The sequence below is a fragment of the Mytilus californianus genome, unplaced genomic scaffold, assembly GCF_021869535.1.
Source record: "Mytilus californianus isolate M0D057914Y unplaced genomic scaffold, xbMytCali1.0.p SCAF_10, whole genome shotgun sequence".
Lineage (NCBI taxonomy): Eukaryota > Metazoa > Mollusca > Bivalvia > Mytilida > Mytilidae > Mytilus > Mytilus californianus.
This window is the reverse complement of record NW_026262582.1, coordinates 17240140-17263048: the sequence shown is the minus strand read 5'-3', so window position 1 is coordinate 17263048 and position 22909 is coordinate 17240140. Positions and strand designations below refer to the sequence as shown.

General features: G+C 33.2%; 1 protein-coding gene across 1 annotated transcript in view; it reads right to left on the bottom strand.

Annotated features, from left to right (window-relative positions):
* LOC127718694 (ADAM 17-like protease) overlaps window positions 1-22909 on the bottom strand; it is a 78737-nt gene that overhangs the window by 10083 nt on the left and 45745 nt on the right. The window contains exons 16-20 of the mRNA XM_052224749.1: window positions 21815-21911; window positions 10285-10352; window positions 7598-7674; window positions 2748-2869; window positions 692-770 (exon numbers count right to left, since the gene is read on the bottom strand). Coding sequence (XP_052080709.1) covers window positions 692-770; window positions 2748-2869; window positions 7598-7674; window positions 10285-10352; window positions 21815-21911 — 443 coding nt within the window. The remainder of the gene's footprint in view (window positions 1-691; window positions 771-2747; window positions 2870-7597; window positions 7675-10284; window positions 10353-21814; window positions 21912-22909) is intronic.

The window sequence follows — 22909 nt, the reverse complement described above, 5'->3', positions numbered from 1 at the left end:
TCACAATATTAAGGAATCAATCAGAAAGGAATTTTGTGTAGCAAGCGTCACAACACTAACTTCATGTGTTGCAATACTAAGTTTAACAATCAATAAACTATAAAAAAAAAAGTCTTTTGTATTGCACAAATCAACAGTAGTTGGCCCAAACGTACTAAGAACTCCTAAACTATTAATTACTGCCAAAAATGAACAGTATTGAGTAAATATAATTTCATAGAAGTTTGTTATATTTTCATGTCAGCCTTAGTTATAGTGTATAATTACAAACAGCTGTTTCCATGTAAATGCATGTGCTCTTAGATAAGGGGACCACGGCGGAGAAAAAGAAATTTGTTCACTCCTCATTCATTTATTTTTTGTAATTACAAATTATATTTGTTGATAGAGGAAAAATTGCATTTTTTTATATATACTTGATTTTACACTTTTGACAAATTCTGGAAACAAGCCTACAAGAAATTTGTAATCCTTTGAACACTTAAATTTGTGGTTAATCTTCAGCCATGAAATCAACCAAAATTAGTACCCATGAATAATAATTAATAGAAATAAGAAGATGTGGTATGAGTGCCAATGAGACAACTCTTCATCCAAGTTACAATGTGTAAAAAGTAAACAATTATAGGTCAAAGTGATCCACATTTTATGATTGAATATACCTTTTGATTATTTTATTACATATACTTACCAATAAAATCAAAGCTTATTTGATCTATCAAATCAAAGAATCTGGATATGTAGCTAGGGTCAGAGTTTATACAGGTTCCCTGAAATAAAATGATGTTTTGATTTATAGACCAATTTATGAAAGCATCTTAGTATAATGATACATATTTCCAGTTTTTTAATTGATTGGACGCTTTAAGAACAAAGTTTTAAAAAAATTGATGACACAGAGATATGTCTCACCTGAAAATTCAGAAAAAGACAATCTGATAGATAGCAACATTGCCAATTAATTGAAAGTTGCATGACCTGGACATAAAGGGCAGCACATCAAAATGAACTTCAAACTGAGATGTATTTATTATTACTATTTTGACATGGCACACCAAAATGTGAGAATAACTATTGCCATTACAAGAAAAGCAGCATACAAGTTTATGTGTCAGGTTTAAGAATGCTAGTTCTTAATATTGCAATACTCACCCAGTTGCATTATTCAACATAATAAAAACCTCACAATAATTTCTGAATTTACAGTGCCATTAGATTCATGTTAACCTGGTATATACGACATGTATTTTGTTAACAATTGTTGCCCCCAATGCCAGAAATAGCACATCAAAGTCTCGCTTCTCTGACATTATCAAAAGCAATAAAAAATGGTCAGAACAATTATATCCTTTATATTTCCTTAGCCTTTTAAAACCATCCCATATTTTGAAAAAAAAGATGGATGTTCAGAATTCTGAACAATGACAAGAATATGATTGACCAAGTAGACCTTGCAAGGATCAGATATACCAATATATAAAGTTATCTTATGACAATAAGTAGGAAATTCACACTAATAATAAATTGTAGTTTAATTTGTTAAGTCACTGAACCATGAAAATGAAGTCAAGGACAATGTACAATATTAAGCCTTTTTAGCTCATTTGCTCAACTGACTCACAAAAAGCTTCATCATTGTGAGTAATAGTTGATAATGTACAATACTAATAAGCAGAAAGCCTGATTAATTTAAGTACATGTTTATTTCCTCTTATTCCATGTGTGTCTCCTTAACCGTAACACCTTTATTGACATATGAATTTCGTGTCATAAATTGATACGTTGTAACCCTTCTTTTCAATAATTATAAACTACTGAACAAAATTTTCTTTCATCATTGATTTATCTACTAGGTTTATCATGTCAAATTAAAAATATCGAAGGAGGGGGAGGGGGTGGGACGTTTGGGGAGTATGACAACATGACTAGATTCAGTGAAGATTTCTGTTCAGATAACATAATGAATTTTACAACCAAAAAATTAGAGGGGGGACATTTTTAAATCAGGGGGAGGGGGAGGTACATTTTTAAAATTTTTAAATCATAATTTTAGAAAAAATGCATGTTATTTCTTTTGTCCACTATATATTAAATTGAGAATGGAAATGGGGAACGTGTCAAAGAGACAACAACCCGACCAAAGAGCAGAAAACAGCCGACGGCCACCAATGGATCTTCAACACAGCAAGAAAATCCTGCACCTGGAGGCGAGCTTCAGCTGACCCCTTAAACAAAAATATGTACTAGTTCATTGAAAATGGACGTCACACTAAACTCCGAAAAATATAAATGAACAAAAATTAAAAAAACATACAAGACTAACAAAGGCAAGAGGCTCCTGACTTGGGACAGGCGCAAAAATGCAGCGGGTTTAAACATGGTTTGTGAGATCTCAACCCTCCCCTATACCTCTAGCCAATGTAGAATAAACAAACACACAGCAATATAGGCACAGTAAAACTCATTTAAAAAGAAGTCTGAGTCCGATGTCAGAATAGGTAACAGAGGAAACTAAGCAAAATGACAATGATACATAAATTAACAAAGGACTACTAGCAGTTACTGACATGCCAGCTCCAGACCTCAATCAAACTGATTAAAAGATTATGTCTTCATCATATGAAAATCAAGTATAATCCCTCCCGTTAGGTAAGTTAGGTTAAGTATCATACCATCATAAAATATATGAGAAGAACATAACCCGTATCATGCCAACAATAGCTAGTAGAGTGTGTATATATTAATACCTGTTTACAATATCCAACAGTACATGGTCGTCCATCTTGATGGAATGCTGTTTGGTTTATTGCTGAACAGGTTGGACTGGTTGCTGTAGTATCTTTGCAGCATCTTTTACAGGAATCACCAACTGTATGATAAAATATTTCAGTATCAATTACAAACACTTAATATAAAATTATTTCTGTTTTATGCACTTCTTAAGTAAAAGTGCTTTCATTTTTGTTACTTTCTTTCTCATCATTTAAATCTTTTAAAACATGGAGTTGTGCGCCATGTCGTGTAAGGATACCACCACTTATTATTAGACATTGATGAAAAATTCAGATGAAATCATAAAATATATCATGAGACAGGAATTGACAGGGAGACAGATCTGAAAAAAAATAAATCACTTACATGGAACAACTCAACATTATTAAATTCATGATCAAATATCAAATCATTCCATGCAATAGGTAAAATAAATATTCAAAGTATCATCAAATGGGTACACTGATAACTCAAGAACTTCTGAAACTGGTTAAAACACATAACAACTGATTGATATTACCCAAAACTCTATATTATATGGTGTAATACTGCTTAACTTGATATTAAAGACTATATTTTGAAATAAATGTCACTTTTACTTAATCAAAGTACATTTTAAATTCAGGATTACAAATATTTTATCTTGTATGCAGTTTCCTTGAATATCAATTTGGCAGACTTAATAATGATTACTTAGATAGAGTTGTCTACCTTTTGAATAATTATGTCCACCATATTCTTTTAAATTAAGGAATGACAGTACCGTGTTTAAAGAGTTGACAGTTGTTAATGCAGTTTTACTGACTGCAATACTATATATTCAGTCCACCAAAAGTTAAGCACCACCTAAATATAACTGTCAATATTTTTTTAACTATTGCGAAAAAATATTTATGTTTGGTGTTATGAATTGCCTATCGCATACACTAAGAAAATTCATTACGACCAAAAAAATTAAACTCTGATATACCCGTCAAGCAACCTTTTATTAAAGGTCATCTGCACTTTTACAAATAAACTGTTTCGATGCCTTTAAATCATCTTCCTCATGTCCCGCGTACAGGTGAAATTTGACCTTCACCAAGTCACTGTGCAATATGGTAAGCGGTAAATTATCTGTGACTGAACGTTGACATACAATTGACATGTCAAATGCCGGTAGGAGCACTAGGAGCATTGGTAACCATTTCAACGTTAATCGCACCGTCATTGTCAGATTTTTACAACGTCATATTGACAAAGGAACTGTAAATGATAGACCAAGGTCAGGAAGACCCCGTTTAACTACCTATCGTGATGACAGACTACTTATTGGTCGTGCTAAAGCCAACCCATTTACTCCTGCCCCATAGCTTAGACACCACTGGCCTCCAGGTGGTCATGTTAGTGTTTGAACATTGGTCCGTAGACTTCATAGAGGCTACCTAAGAGCACGTCGTGTTGTCAAAAGACGTGCCCTAACAGCCAGGCACCGTATAACCAGGTTTCAAAGGGCTAATGACCATCGACGATGGAACATGAGAACCTGGCAAAATATATATTGGTCAGATGAGAGTTGATTTCTGTTAGTGTTACGAGCAATAGACGGCAGAATACGAGTTTGGCGGGGAAATAAAACTGCCTATCACCAAAACAACAATTGCCCAACGACAGCAATAGTTGATGGTGGTGTTACAGTCTGGGGTTTCTTCTCATACTGTTGTAAGCTGGGTATGCATATTTTGCAGGGTAACATGAACAGACAGACATACAGGGATTTGGTGCTTAGAAACATTGTAGTCCCTCATTTTGAGAATCCCCAACTTGCGTCAAGACCCTCGTACATGGACGACAACGCAAGACCACACAGGGCAAGGATTGTAACCGATTACAAAGATCAAGAAGCCATTGACACTATCTTTTGGCCTTCCATGTCTCCAGACCTGAACACTATCGAACATGTCTGGGATGCCATTGGCAGAAATCTCAATCACAGAGATCCACCTTTGCAAAATCTTGGCGATTTAAGAGGGGCAATTGTTGATGAATTGAATAAATTTGCTCAACTAAAGTTCAGAAGGCTTGTACAGAGTATGAGACGCCGTGTTGTGGAACTGTACCGGAAGAGAGGTGATTACACATCCTATTGACTTAAATATTGACATTAAATTTGCCGAACATACCAAAGATTATTTGTAGAGACTTTTAATGATTTTGGGTGATTAATTGTTGTAAAAAAATAAAATCAAAGTAAAACTTAAATTCCGTTTCTGATTTGTGTAATTTTCACTATTTCTATGAACGCAAAATTCAAATGCATCGAACCTGCTTCAGTGACCAAACTTAAGTTTATGGTTTGTTTATGGCATATGCTAGCAAAATTGCTACATGAATATTTTCTCCTTTTCGAGGATTAACTGTTTTTTTTTAAATGAAAAAAAATTTCAATGCAACAAAGATAGGTGGTGCTTAACTTTTGGCGGACTGTATATATATATATAAACAAGCTAAATTGAAAACAACGTTCAAACCTATGATTGCGTTGAATAAAAACCGCAATTTTTATACATGTGCATGTAAAACAAATTTCTTTGTAGAGGGGTCTAAATCCAGCACAAACAACATTTTCCAAAAGACCAAAAAGTGAAAAAGTATATTTGAACAAAACGCATTAGAATAACAAGTCGAACAACTGATGTTCTTAAACCCTGCTGACTGCCATTGGCGATTGCCAAATAAATTTATCACTAGTTTTAACGAAATGGATCTTAATAATATTAATTTAATACCAAACAGAAAACAATAAACTTGCGGAAAAGATGGTATACCACAAACATGAGGTGAAAAAATTTGTACACCATATCCGGATTTCGACAATTAATGTCTCTTCAGTGATGTTAGGGATCGAAACGATATTTGAAAGGCCATATAATTTTAACTCAATTTAGTATAGACTCTTGAATTTTAAAGAGCCGAAATAGGATGAACGGTTCATATAAACCCCGAGGGAAAATATAATACAAGCCCAAACGAAAAAATATAAACAAGTCTAAATTGAAAACAACTTTCAAATGTTCTAAATAAACATTGTGCAATGTTGTTGACTCAAAGTTAACTCTGTAATTGACAGCAAACTTCATCCAATCAAAAACAGCTTTACATATTACATAGCATTAGAATTATGTTATACCTGTTGCCAATAAATCCTTGAAATACACTGCAAACTATATACAAACAATTGATAAACACCATAAACATTGTTTTCTTATTTCAGCCATGTGAATTGGATAGAGCAAACTTAAACTTTACAATTCAAAAGACATACAAGAAAAGAATACTTGCGAATGGTCATATTCGTAGCTTGAATATGTTGCCACCTGTATCACTAAAACTTTCTAAAATTACTAAAAGCTGAAATTTTTTTTGACAAAATTTTAAAATAAGGCGATGTGGTATGATTTTCAATGAGACAACTATCCACCAGAGACCAAATGACATAGATGTTAGCAACTGTAGGACATGGTATGGCCTTCAACAATAAGCAAAATTTCAATGTCAAACGATATTACCATTATATTCTGAAAATCAGATCATGCAGTTTTAATTATAACTCATAGACAATATGTATATAAAATCCATTGAGACCTCTGATCAAATATATTGTTGTTAATGAATAGCTACTTATAACGGTACATACTTTCCTTGTTATAATTATCAAGTTGATTGAAAATAAATTCTATCTCCATAAAAGACATCAATCTACATTAATGTAACGAACTTAGTGTGGACAGTGTATTACTTGCAACTTTTTTTCATACCCCTTCCAAATTTTCTTCATGTTTTATGCCTCAAATAGCAAGTAAGGGGAGGAAATTACATTAAAAAATTTGAGTTATGAATTTTAAAGTAAAGTAGTGATTTTGTTCAGTTGAAAAAAGTAAAAAATTAGTATGTCTGAAGCTGTCAAAGATTCAAGACTCCCTTAACATAAAATTGTTCATATTTTGAGTTCCAGCTGATGAAGTTTCCTATAATTTTGATATAATTTTTCCCAAAAGTGGTACACCACACTGTAAAATTATTATTGAGACAGCGCAAGTGCGATTTTTAAATTTTCATTTATTGTCTAAAAGAAATGGGCTATGAAATTACTGTGTTCTTAGACCATGTGTTTTGAAACCACACTTAAAAAATCCTGATGGCAAAGGGAATGCCTACAATACTATCCACAGATGTACAAAACATTTTTTGTTGATTTTTTTTTGCAAATTTGGTTGGTCTGTAAAGTACTCTAGGAGGATTTGTGGATTAACAAGATTAACAAATTATCTATGCCGCAAACCAGCTTTTTTTTGTGAGCGAGTAAGAAAATAATGCACATATAAGTTGTTGCAAATATTAAATATAAGTTTTTTGCCAAAATAAGTTGGTTTACAGTAGTAAATGTTCTCGGTATCTTCTCTGGAAGAAGACTTCAGGGAGGATTAGTTTTATAGTGTTACCATCTATAAATAGATAATCATACTGGTAACTTTTATCCTTATTATTATAATATTATTACTGATAGAATTTTAATGGTTAATATGATTATTATTAATATTATTTTTGTAATTTTTTATGATTATTATTATTACTGGAAGAATATTTATGATTTGTATTATCATTACTACTACCATTATTATTTCTATTATTATCTTTTTTCTATTAAAACCCTATAAGGACAACTGAAGTAAAGTTGATATGAGTGAGTAAAAAGGCAATATATCAATAAAAATTTGAAGTTGTATATTCTACACCCTTCACCTTTTCTTTTTTGAGATCACCATTAACAGTGGACAAAACTTACCATCACCACAGACACATGACTGTAAACCACGGGCTTCACAATAGGCTTGACAATTCCCTGACCCATCACACTGTCCTCTAAAATAGAAAATTGAATATAGTTCAAGATTATAGACACAAAAGAAACTACTGCCTACCCAGTAACATTATGGGAGGGCCTAAAAGGGGTTTGTGCATGGAAAATAAAGTGAACATTTCAGGATGAACAAAACAATAAAAAAATGCTTAGTCTTGCTTTTTTCCAAATTTGCACAAAACATGATGAATATTGAGCTTCAAGCATGGACACATTGCACAAAATAAATCTTTTCCAAGATACACAAAAAAAAATTCGAATATTGAATCTAGTAGTAATTCTGCATGTGGTTTTTTTTTGTGTTGGGTTATTATATATGTAAACCAAAATCCTCTTTCATTAATATGCTTCAATACTGTACATGCAGTGTAATTTGGTACTATTTAGAAAACATTTGTAACTTTAATTCTTAATGCATTAAAGAATAATCTATAGACATTTACCTTTAAAAATTGCTTCAACGATTTGATACATCTTTTTAAATAAACAATCCCTTGATACTATGTATGCTTATTGATATTGATTGATATTCTAGTCTTAGATACATGATTTTTTGAATTTGATGTTATTGGCTTTGAACTAGCTGTCAGTAACTGCAAGTACTCTCAAATCTGTACTTAGTGTCTTTTAAAATTTTGTTGTTAGGGATGAGGGATGGATAAATACCCTGCTACCTTCAGTCTGTGTTTTTGTTTGATGTTTTTTCTGCTTTGTATCGATCTGATGAGTTAAGCTTTTTTCAACTGATTTTTATAGTTTGTTCTTATGTTGTGCCGTTACACCACTGTCTAAGGTTGAGGGAGGGTTGAGCTTTCCCAAGCATGTTTAACCCCTCCAAATTCTTTATGTGCCTGTCCAAAGTCAGGAGCCTGTAGTTCAGTGGTTGTCATTTGTTCATGTCTGTCATGTTTGTTTTTCGTAAATCATTTTGTTATAAATCAGGCTGTTAGTTTTCTCAATTGAATTACTTAATATTTTTCATGTCTGGGCCTTTAATAGCAGACTATACCGTATGGGTTTTTCTCATTGTTGAAGGCCGTACGGTTGCCTATAATTGCTTACTTCCAATTCAATTGAACTTTAATGGATAGTTGTCTCATTGGCAATCATACCACATCTCCTTATTTTTATATTATGTAGAACAAACCTGTTTAAAAAAAGAAGATACTTTCATAATACTTTTTAAAAAAGCTGTGATTTGTATCTGAAATATATGCTTAATTTACAGCTATTTTTTTCAGTTTCTTATTTTGTGCTTGTACACCAGTATTCCAGGTTTGGGGAGGGTTAAGCACTCAGATATGTTTAACTCCACCACATTCTGTATGTGTGTGCCCAGGTTAGGAGCCTAATATTCATTGGTAGTTATTGGTTGCTGTCTGTCATATTTGTTTTTCTTAAATTGTTTTGTCATAAAAGTCATTAGTTTTCTTGTTTGAATTGTTTTGTCACGTTAGGACCTTTTATAGCTGGCTATATGGTATGGGGTTTCTCTAACTATTGAAGGCCTTACAGGTGTCAGACCACCAATTAAAAATCCCTATCTGTTCAACCAAATTTTGCAATTTTCACAGCTTTCTGAATATTTTACCTTAAGTTTAACTTCATAGAAATCAGGTATATCCTGAATCCTACAGGTATCACCTTTCTACATGCCAATTTTCATCATACCTTTAAAATCTTATAAGAAAGAAGAGACCTCCCGAACTGAGGTACCACTAAAAATAACCCCTGGTTTTCTGGAACCCTTAAATTAGTATACTACTGAGCGCATTAATCCTCAATGTTTAATGCAAACTCATAGGCAAGTAAATTTTGGCTCAAAATGATCTTAATATATTTCTCTTTCACCAAAAGTTTCATTTCTGCAAATTTGTTGTATAGTTTAAGTAAACAATGACATCAAATGCACTATTTTTTGTCCGAGTAGGCCTACTTTTACATACGTTCTAAATTGGAGGGAGTAATTGGTGGTCTGACACCTTTATTAAAGGTGTCAGACCACCAATTAAAAATCCCTATCTGTTCAACCAAATTTTGCAATTTTCACAGCTTTCTTAATATTTTACCTTAAGTTTAACTTCATAGAAACCAGGTATATCCTGAATCCTACAGGTATCACCTTTCTACATGCCAATTTTCATCATACCTTTAAAATCTTATAAGAAAGAAGAGACCTCCTGAACTGAGGCACCACTAAAAATAACCCCTGGTTTTCTGGAAATCTTAAATTAGTATACTATGGAGCGCATTAATCCTTAATGTTTAATGCAAACTCATAGACAAGTAAATTTTGGCTCAAAATGGTCTTAATATATTTCTCTTTCACCAAAAGTTTCATTTCTGCAAATTTGTTGGTTAGTTTAAGTAAACAATGACATCAAATGCCCTATTTTTGTCCAAGTAGGCCTACTTTTACATAGTTCTAAATTGAAGGGAGTAATTGGTGGTCTGACACCTTACAGTGACTTATAGCTGCTAACATCCTCATCAATTGTAGTCTGGTGAATAGCTGGCTTATTGGCACTCATACCTTATCTCTTCATTTATATATTTTTTATATTCAACAGAAGTGTAACAAAACATTTAACAAAAAGATTAATCCAACTTACCCATCTAGACAGGAAGTTCCCTGTGCTTTGTTGGCCCCTGGTGGACAATCAAAACTACTGCCAGTGAATAAGTTAAGAAAAGTGTTTTATATTTGTGGAGACAGTAGAAGTTCACCTACAACTGACTCTAAACGATTGATTGATCATTTATGTTGAATACTTTCAGCACTCTTGGTTATATCTGGATGGTCAGTTTTCACTGAAAGAGGAAGCCAGTGTCCCGGGAGAGAAATACACACCTTAGGCAGGAAAACTTGCAATCCTAATCAAGATTATAAAAGACATACAAAAAACAAGCTTTACAACTTAAGGTCAATATGTTTATTAACTGGCAGGCCTAGGTGCCAAAGTGGTCTAAGATGTTCAACTACTGTATCACTATAGCTTGTCAACACTGAGGTTGTGAGTTCAAGTCATGCAAGTGTCAGGTGCATTCAACACCAATCTTAATTGACTATAGGATTGTCAGTTTATAAAGTCTATAAAACAAGAGTGCACACGCTGAAATGTCTCGCCTTCTTTACTAATCATTGATATTATGTTGATAGTCCTAAATATAAAGCTTTATTACAACTGTCACATAAACTTAACATTAACCAAGTAAACTAAACATTGACCAATAAACCATGAAAATGAGGTCAAGGTCAGATGAACCATGCTAGGCAGGCATGTACAGCTAACAATTCTTCCATACAACAAATAAAGTTGACCTATTGCTTATAGTTTAAGAAAAACAGACGAAAACACAAAAACTTAACACTGAGCAATGAACCTTGAAAATGAGGTCAAGGTCAAATAAAACCTGTGTGACTGACATATAGATCATAAAATATTTCCATACACCAAATATAGTTGAACTATTGCATATAGTATTAGAAAAAAAGACCAAAACTCAAAAACTTAACTTTGACCACTGAACCATGAAAATGAGGTCAAGGTAAGATGACACCTGCCAGCTAGACATGTACACCTTACAATCATTCCATACACCAAATATAGCTGACCTATTGCATGCAGTATTAGAAAAAAAGACCAAAACTCAAAAACTTAACTTTGACCACTGAACCATGAAAATGAGGTCAAGGTCAGATGACACCTGCCAGCTAGACATGTACACCTTACAATCATTCCATCCACCAAATATAGTAGACCTATTGCATACAGAATAAGAAAAACAGACCAAAACACCAAAAACTTAACTATAACCACTGAACCATGAAAATGAGGTCAAGGTCAGATGACACCTGCCAGTTGGACATGTACACCTTACAGTCCTTCCATACACCGAATATACTAGACCTATTGCTTATAGTATCTGAGATATGGACTTGACCACCAAAACTTAACCTTGTTCACTGATCCATGAAATGAGGTCGATGTCAAGTGAAAACTGTCTGACGGGCATGAGGACCTTGCAAGGTACGCACATACCAAATATAGTTAATCTATTACTTATAATAAGAGAGAATTTAACATTACAAAAAATCTGAACTTTTTTTTCAAGTAGTCACTGAACCATGAAAATGAGGTCAAGGACATTGGACATGTGACTGACGGAAACTTCGTAACATGAGGCATCCATATACAAAGTATGAAGCATCCAGGTCTTCCATCTTCTAAAATATAAAGCTTTTAAGAAGTTAGCTAACGCTGCCGCCGCCGGATCACTATCTCTATGTCAAGCTTTCTGCGACAAAAGTCGCAGGCTCTACAAAAACAACTGGCCGCCACAAAACAACAGTGCTGAAAGTGGTGTTCATCACCAATCAATCAATATATTAACTGAATGATTAAATTGAAAACACCTCCATTCGTTGTCATGACTGTGTAATTGAACTGAACTAAAAACATGGAAAAAATATACAACTGATATCAAGTTCATGATCAGGTGAACCCTGTCTGACAGACATGTATACCTTTCACTGATTTTATATACGCATTGAATACAGTTGCCTTTTAACTCACAACAACTGAAAATCAAAGCACTGTAAGCGCTGTAGACAGTTAACCAAAAACCAAGGCAAACGTAATTATGAAAACTGTGGCAGTGTTGTTTCAATTTTTTTTTAAGATTTGAAAGAACAAACATTAAACATTCGTATATTGCACATTTATGTTCATTAAATGAATTGATTATTAAGGCAAATTAATTAATATTTCATCAAGGTTTTCAAAAGCAATTCATATATCAATGTAAATGACCCCCATCTTCACCCCCATGTGCATGATGTTACTCCATACCAAGTTTGGAATAAAATGACAGGTGATTATAAAACAGTTGGTCAAACATTCTTGGGCTTTACACTACTTGAAAGTTTTATATGTTTTCTTTAAAATGAGCCATAAATGAAAATTATTATAGGCCCAGAAATAATTTAATAAATAATTAAAGTAAATTCAATTAACCTAGACTCATTTTTTGCATCAATAAAATTTTATAATAAACAAGAAATAATTGTAACAGGATGCCGTTACGAAGTCTCCCAAACAAAGCCCCCATAATTCGTCATTCCCATGGTCTCCTGATATTGGGCAAAGTCCAGTTCATATTGGTTTGGTCTAGTAAAGTGATATTCATATGTGACACCTATATATATGGAATTTTTTAACGACCTTGACTGGGTGACACCTAGGAGATTGAACCTGTATGTCATTCAAATCTTTTTGAAACGATGAACAGGAATAAATATGATTTAGGTGTGGGTATCTCGACCGTTTACAAGTTCTCAAACAGGAGGGGGTGGGGTGACCCCAGGGACTCCGCTATTTTTCATTTGATTTGTTACATTGTCCCATACATGAATACATATGGTTTAGGGGTGGGGATCTCGACCATGTCCAAGTCCTCAAACAGGAGGGGGTGGGGTGACCCCAGGGACTCCCCAAATATTTCATTTGATTTGTTATATTGTCCCATACATGAATAAATATGGTTTAGGGGCGGGGATCTTGACTGTTTACAAGTTCTCAAACAAGAGGGGGTGGGGTGTCCCCATGGACTCCCCCTATATTTCATTTGATTTGTTTTATTGTCCCATACATGAATATATATGGTTTAGGGGTGGGGATCTCGACCATTTCCAAGTTCTTAAACAGGAGGGGGTGGGGTGACCCAAGGAACTCCCCATATATTTCATTTGATTTGTTATATTGTCCCATACATGAATATATATGGTTTAGGGTGGGGATCTCGACCGTTTACAAGTTCTCAAAGAGGAGGGGGTGGGGTGACCCCAGGGACTCCCACTATATTTCATTTGATTTGTTTTATTGTCCCATACAGGAATATATATGGTTTAGGGGTGGGGATTTCGACCATTTCCAAGTTCTCAAACAGGATGGGGTGGGACCACATTAGGGACTCCCCCAAATTATTTTCATTTGATTTCTTTTATTGTCCCATCCAAGTATATATATTGTTTAGGGGTGGGGATCGCGACGGTTTACAAGATAAAAGTACATTTTCAAATTGAAGGGGGTTGGGATGACCCCCAGGGACTCACCCTATATTTTGGATAATTTTTTTTATTGTCCTGTTCTCATTACTGAAGACTGCATGTGTCTATCACTTACTGTTTTCGAGAAATAGTCATTTGAAAATTAAAAAAAATAAAATCCCATAGGGTTCTATAGTAGACCCCTCCCTTCTTCAGGCCCCTCTAAATACCCCTAAATAGACCCCAATGCACAAACAAAAGATTAATGGCTCCGCTAGACATGTTAGTCTAATATTTTATGAAACCCTAAGTAAATCTGACAAACGGTCAAAGTTGTCTTCTTAGATGGTTTGAGTGGTTTCCGTCCGACTTGTCTCGGGTACGAGTTGTCCAGATTACTTCAAACATCCCATCAACGTCGATTTCCGCATCTGTTTCATGACCTCGTTTCATTCATAAAATAACAACAACCTTATATGGCAAGATAAGTTAAAAATTACCGCCCACTTATATAACTTTATTTCCTCTATCATTGAGATTTGTTGTATATGAACAATATTCCTGCGCATTTTGCCATTTGGGAAATATAAATGGCTTATAATTACCGATTTTCGGCGATGAAATATTTCATACAATTGTTCTTTGACATCGTAGCCAAAAGCACAGGGGATAATAAACTAGGTACGGATTTCTTATGAGCACTACTTAAGCTTCCTATGTGCAACTTCAAAAGTTTTGGGTAGTTCGACGATTATTTAAGGTTTTTCGGGTTATATTTTTTGTATTCCAGAAATAAAAGTATCAAAAAAATGTCCAATTAGTTATAAATAACATAATAGCCAGCTAGATAATAACAATGGCACGTATTTCAGCATTTATTGGGTAGAACACAAATCTAGGGTGCTCGCATAAGGCAGCTTAACTGCCTAAAAATCATGATACAGCTGAGGCCTCTACATTATCAATTTTTCTAACTTGTCCATTTGGACAAGTTGCAAGAAAATCAACTTGTCAGAACTTGCACGAATCCAAGGTTAAAAATCTCACATATTGATAATATGCACAGTCACACATTGGGCATTTAGCGTACCAGATGAAGGTAGTAATTTGTTTTATTATACTTTATGCCAAATCCTTATATCATCCATTCATTTCATTGGACATGCGGCATTTGTTATTTTTCACTAACCTTTCATAAGCCCCAGTCACCCATAACAACATGTGATAATATTAGCAACAGGTGTTATTGCTTAAAATTAACTCCTGCCTGAGCATGAGGTTTGCCAATTCGGAACAATTAACACCCGCTACGGCTGAGGATTACCATTTCTTATTTCTACATCATTTCCGTCGTTTTGTTGTTGTTATTGAAATAACTTAGACAACAAAAAATGACAGAGGAATGTATATTAGAATCTATATATAAGAAAGCATAACAAAGTAACCAAGGATGTGACGTTACATACGGAACACTAAAGTATAACGTTACGTTACGAGCAATTAAAGTCATTACAGTAAACTATCTTAATTTATGACTTTATTTTTTTACAATTGTCCTTCTCATAACATAGTGCACACTTGAATCATAAGGCATTCAGTATAATAAAAAACATACTGCCCTTGGATGAAGGTGATAGGGTGATTAACACCCTTGGTGAAACAAGAGTGCACACGCTGAAATGTCTCGCCTTCTTTACTAATCATTGATATTATGTTGATAGTCCTAAATATAAAGCTTTATTACATCTGTCAAATAAACTTAACATTAACCAAGTAAACTTAACATTGACCAATGAACCATGAAAATGAGGTCAAGGTCAGATGAACCATGCTAGGCATGTACAGCTAACAATTCTTCCATACAACAAATATAGTTGACCTATTGTTTATAGTTTAAGAAAAACAGACCAAAACACAAAAACTAAACACTGAGCAATGAACCTTGAAAATGAGGTCACGGTCAAATAAAACATGCCTGACTGACATATAGATCATAAAATATTTCCATACACCAAATATAGTTGAACTATTGCATATAGTATTAGAAAAAAAGACCAAAACTCAAAAACTTAACTTTGACCACTGAACCATGAAAATGAGGTCAAGGTCAGATGACACCTGCCAGCTAGACATGTACACCTTACAATCATTCCATACACCAAATATAGTAGACCTATTGCATACAGTATAAGAAAAACAGACCAAAACACAAAAACTTAACTATAACCACTGAACCATGAAAATGAGATCAAGGTCAGATGACACCTGCCAGTTGGACATGTACACCTTACAGTCCTTCCATACACCGAATATACTAGACCTATTGCTTATAGTATCTGAGATATGGACTTGACCACCAAAACTTAACCTTGTTCACTGATCCATAAAATGAGGTCGAGGTCAAGTGAAAACTGTCTGACGGGCATCAGGACCTTGCAAGGTACGCACATACCAAATATAGTTATCCTATTACTTATAATAAGAGAGAATTTAACATTACAAAAAATCTGAACTTTTTTTTCAAGTAGTCACTGAACCATGAAAATGAGGTCAAGGACATTGGACATGTGACTGACGGAAACTCTGTAACATGAGGCATCCATATACAAAGTATGAAGCATCTAGATCTTCCACCTTCTAAAATATAAAGCTTTTAAGAAGTTAGCTAACGCCGCTGCCGCCGCCGGATCACTATCCCTATGTCGAGCTTTCTGCGACAAAAGTCGCAGGCTCGACAAAAATTATAACCGTGACTTCGTCTTGGGTGATAATTTTTTCCCTTGTGTGTTAATCTACCCTAACACCTTCATCCAAGGGCAGTATGTTTATAGTGTTATATAAATGTGTCTGTAACTAAATAAAGAATATTACATCAAAAATTGTTTTATTATTTTTAAAAGTTAATTGCCATTCCAAAGTAAGTTCACTGACTCTATTTCACTATAATGTTTGGAGTTTATGATGGATTCAATTATCATCACTGCCAATATCATCAGGTTTTCGGCTATATCCTCAATTTCTCCCCCCTCCCCGATTTCAAATTGGGAAAAATTTGAATTTCTAAACCTGTAATTTGTACTATTGTTTGTTTTGAATAAAAGATAAAAGAGACCCTTTTAGACACTAAAATGTTCAAGAAATTTTTGTTTTGAATGGTTTTATTTCACTATTGTCTTATAAATACTGATCCTTAAATTTCCCCCAAAACTATCATGACTATGAAATACTGTCTCATATATACTGAACCCCAAACTTCCCCAAAAACTATAAAACATTGTCGTTGAAATTACAAAAATGACTGTAATCTGTCTTTTATTCACTGGAAATAAACTGGTTATATCAAATTCCGCATAGGGGGATGAGGATGAATGGAACATATCCATTCTAAAGTCATATGGGTGCTGCTGCAACAGTGAATCAGAATTTTCTTAAATCATTTTTACTTTGATTCTGTCTCGCAGGTAAACAATAAATATACATGTGTAAAAACACCTTACAAATCCCATCTGATTAAAACCGCAATTCCGACGACCCGGATCTCTCTGGATTTATCACTTAATATTAAAGCTTCAATCAGTCAGCCTATCACTGATTTCCCTCCCCTTACTTACACTCCCCTGGTTCAATCAATGTATTTAGATTTTGTATGATCAATAAAAACAATAGTTCACATTTTAGGCATTTGTAAGTCTTGAAAGTCTTATATGTTTATACACTACAAAAGTCAAAAAGTCTGAAAAGACCAGTTTTTGTCTGAATTTGCATGAATTTTTACTCGACATTCTTAATTTGTCTGAATAATTTTTAAAAATTCTTGACATAGTATGAATTTGTCTAATAAGGTTCTTGATTTTTCTTGACATTAGTGTCTTGACAGTATGAACATTGTCTTAAAATTTCTCGACACTTCCTGTATCATCTGATAAGAGTCTGGATTAGTCTCGACCAATTCTTGACTGTCTTAAATTTGTCTCGATCTGTCTTGACATTCTAAATAATGTCTGAATATGTCTCGACATATTCTTGACATTCTAAATAATGTCTGAATATGTCTCGACACATTCTTGACAGTCTTAAATATGTCTTGACACTATCTCAACAGTATAAATTTAGCCTGAAATGTGAACAGACTTATTCTGCACTGTTTATGACATTCTATTGCTGTTGTATACTCCTTTTTATTATAGCTAAACTAAACTTTGAAGAATCAAGGATTAATTTGGTATAGTAAGATACCCTTTTGGTGCAGCTAAGTTGGAATACCCTGAATAATCCCCCATGTAGTTTAATTTTGATTTATTTTTATTAAACATTTAAGTAATTGTTTTCACTTGGAATATTAGTCAAAGGTATTGACAAACAGCATTTAGATTTTTGCCGTTCGCAAAACTGCCAGTCAAATTTGCTTAATAAAATAGGTGTCTTGTATCTCTTTTGGACCCCACAATTCATCTTTTGGGTTTGTGTGGCTAAAAAAAGAGGGGGGGGGGGGGCTTTCGTTTAGGTCAAAGAAATTGTTCCCATCTTGATTCAAAAACCTTATTCATTTTTTAGAACAACCCAAAAACATTTTTTATTCAAATGTGAGTGTTGAATTTTATAATTTTTTATCAAAAATAAATATTTGTGATAACTCCTTCCTGAAAAGAAAAAAATGTTTAGATCTATATTATGCAAGTCTGTGTGAGAACCATTTCATAAGACCGATGATTTCTATAGAAATCATTGATGGGACCAATTATAAATACATTTTTGTTATTATTCCTGGAGTAGATAATAATTTTCTTTTAATCTTTGGGAATTATTCAATTTGTTTTTATGTTAAAATAATTAACTTCATAATTTTGATGAAGAAAATCCATTTCAATTCAATTTTTTTTCATCAAAATGATGATTTTCATTTTCATCTATCAACAAACTTTTTAAATTGTAGTGGCATGGTCGGTCAACTGATAAGTTGTATGGCTGATGAGAATGTAGGACAGAATTTAGTCACAGGACAAAAAGTCACAGACAAAAAGTCACAGGACAAAAAGTCACAATTCAGTTTTGAGATTATTTTTCTTTAAACAAGAAAACACTAATTTAAAAAATAAAATTTTTGTTTTTTCTTGAACTATTATATATGAAGCAACTTTGTTATTAAAATGTATTCAATAAATATCAATAATGATCAAATAATTGTTATGAAAACAAAATGTCAGAGTGGCTTGGTACTTAAATGGCTTCATTGTGCCAAGAAATATATCCTTTGCATGATTAAAATTTAATAAATTTTCATTTATCAAGGCTTATGAACAATTTCCTAAACTTAAAAATGAATATATGTAATAAAAAGAAAATATTTCAGGTTCCTTCTCTTATATATTCAAACAATTGTCAACAAATTATTTGTGACTTTTTGTCCTGTGACTTTTTGTCCTATCAAATTTGTGACTTTATGTCCTGTGACTTTTTGTCCTGTGACTTTCTGTCCGTTTACCGCTGATTACAGGTAAAGCAATAACTTCTATTTGACAGTTGCGTGTACTCTGGGGTGTGGAATACCTTAATTTTATGGGGAACATCCTGTCCATGTGTAATACTTAATATATTCTAACAGATGACATTACATTAATTTTTCTTCTTTAAAATGAATGATTTGTATATCATCATAATTTGCTATTTATATAAACCACATTTTGGTATAATAATTATTTACCATATCAACATTGAATATTATGAATGTAGAATGAAATATGTCTACAGTATGATTGGTTTGAATCATTTAATTTATAAGATTTAGGAATCAAAATTTGTAATTATTTAAAAACCCACATTGAAATTGTTTTATATCAACACACCCACATTTGAATTATTTTATACTTTAGATTTCATAGCCATATTTGCATTTGTAAAAATATCTATAAACCCAAATTTTGAATTATTTAACATGCCCAACTTTTATTTTTGTTGTAAAGAAGTGCAACTTGAAACAACAGTATATCATATAAAGAGAAATAAAGATTAAAGTTATATCATGAATATTGGTCATGATTGGTAAAACTCAGAACTGTCAAGTAAATTTAAGACACGATTCAAAATGTCCAGAATATGTCAAGCCATACTGAGAAAAAATAAGAATGTCGAGAATATGTCGAGAAATTTCAAGACAGTATTCAAATGTCAAGAATTTGTCAAGAAATTTTAAGACCATATTCAGAATGTCGAGAATATGTCAAGTAAATTTCATACAAATTTAATATAAATGAGAATTTGTCAAGAAAAATTAAGACACAAGTCATACTTTTGGAGAATGTCGAGTAAAAGTTCATGCAAATTAAGACAAAAACTGGTCTTTTCAGACTTTTAGACTTTTGTAGTGAATTTATATCATGGATATTTCACTTGTCCCATCAGACAACTAATATGGGGATTCTACTTGCCCAACGCCTATGTCCACTTGTCCCGGGCAATCGGACAAACGGTAATGTCCAGTCCTATACACTTTTTGAAATTGTTTATTGGACCATAAAAATGAAGTTAGTAGATATATGCCAATTGGAAAATTCTGTGAATTTGAAATCATACCATAGAAAAATTTTACGTACACCAAAATTCCTGTACGAAATAAGTAGTAGGATTCCACCTAGACACTAGTAGGAATGTAGTAGGAATCCACCTAGAACCAAAGATTCTATATAAAAAGTAGGCGGACATGGAAAATGAACAAAATTCTGACTGGATTTTTTATTTTCTCCACTTATAAATTTCCTACCAACTAGCTGGAATTTTAAAAGTCTGTATGGATTTTTTTCTGTTTTGAAAATCTTAAGTGGGAATTTGGATAGAAAATATGATAAGATTATTCATTTTCCTACTACAAGATTCCTACCAGAATTAATTTATTCCTACTAGAAAATCTTTCTACATGGAATCTTTTTAATTATCGTAAACTGGATTCTTGCTTGCTAATGACACAAATTTTGCTGTGTTAAATGCAAACAAGTTCCAGTTCACAAATTCAAAAGTTGGAGGGTAGAAGAATGAAAAGTTGTGTTGGAACACAATATGCTGCAAAGGTTAAACAACCACAATATTGAAATATGAGAAAATATGGCTCATGTAGATTGAAGGTAAATTTTATACTTTTAAGATGAAATTTTTTATCTGTTTGCCAATATATTTAGTAATCAGTTACATAATTTTACTTATTAATTTTTCATAACTCTTTAATTTCATCTTAGAATCAACATTTTTGCCCATCTACCTATATGTTTGGATATATCACAGCTTCCTCATACATTTCAAAAGTCAACTTTTTTAAATGAATATATTCCATGCATTTCCTTTGTTTTTTGTTGTTGAGATTCAAACTTAAATGATTGACCCAGTTGTGTATTTGTGAATATACACTTGCATTTTGTATATTTTTAGATTCCTACTAGAAAATATTTTTTTCTAAGTGGAATTTTGAAAAATTCCAGCCAGGTTTTCTAGTAGGAATTTTATTTTCCCACCAAATTATTCCTGCTAATTTAAATATTCCTGGTAGGAATATACAATATTCCTACTGGAATATACAATATTCCTACTAAGAAATTCCTGCTAATTTAAATATTTCGGCTATTTTCCGTGTGGATTCCTACTACTGTCTGACTAGAATATCACTCTTTTCTGGTAGGAATTCAATGCAATATTCCTACTATATTCCGTGTACATTCTGTGTGGAATATTTCATACAGGATCATGAGTTAGTTGACATTTATGGAATATCTGTTTCACAGATGACAATGCATATGTTCCAATTGTTGTAACCACAGTCCCGTCTTCATTCCTCAACATATCAAATTAAACTTATCATGAGGTTTGTAATAACACAAGCAACACCAGGGGTGCCACATGTGGAGCAGGATCTGCTAACCCTTTCGGAGCACCTGAGGTACACCTTGGTTTTTGGATTGATTCATGAGGCTCAGTCTTTAGTTTTCTATGTTGTGTTTTGTATACTCTACCTTGTCATTTGGTTGCTTTTTCGTTTTGGTAATATATAGTGTACATTTAAAACACACCCAAAATTCTTTTTTTCTGCCATAAAAAGGATATGTGCAAACTGACTGTGCAGTGCAGACTTCCTGTAGGTCACTGGAACAGACCACTCCTACCGTTGCCATTTGACAAGTCGTTGTACAACAAGCATGGTTACTTGGGCTGAAATACAAAATAAAAATTTAAAAAAATAGCCTATGTTAATAATGACTTTGTAATCTTGCCCCCAAAGACAGCAAGAGTGCACATGCTGAAATGTTTCGCCTGCTTTACTTATCATAACTGAATTTATGTTGATAGTGTGTAATATGAAGGTTTTACTACAAGTTTCAAACAAAAAAAACAGACAAACATGTACACCTGCCAATCAAACCACACCCCAAATATAGTAAACCTATTATCTTTGTATCCAAGAACCAGACCTTGTTCGGAAAATTGAACATTGACCAATCAACCATGAAAGTAAGATAAAAGGTCAGATGAACCATGCTAAACAACATATACACCATGCAATCATTCCATACACCAAATATAGTTGACCTATATTGCTTACAGTATCTGAAAACAAAACATTATCATGAAAACTTTACATTGACTAATGAACCATGGAAATGAGGTGAAAGTCAGATAAATCCTGCCAGACAGACATGTACACCTTAAAATCATTCCATACACCAAATATAGTTGACCATGTTGACCTATTGCTTACAGTATCTGAAAACAAAACTTTAATATGAAAACTTTATGAAATGAGGTCAAGGTCAGATGAACCCTGCTAGATAGACATGAACACATTACAATCATTCCATACACCAAATATAGTTGACCTGTTGCTTAAAGTATTTGATAAATAGACAATTTTATAAACCATGAAAACTTAACATTGACCCATGAACCATGAAAATGAGGTCAAGGTCAGATGAATCCTACTAGATGGACATATACACGTTACAATCATTCTATACACCAAATATGTTTTATCTTTTGCTTATGTATCCGAGAACATTAGACCTATTAAAGAAAATTGAACATTGACCAATGAACCCTGAAAATAAGGTCAAGGTCAGATGAACCCTGTCTGACAGACATGTACACCTTGCCATCTTTCCATACACCAAATATAGTTGATCTATTGCTAAAAGTATTTGATAAACAGACAA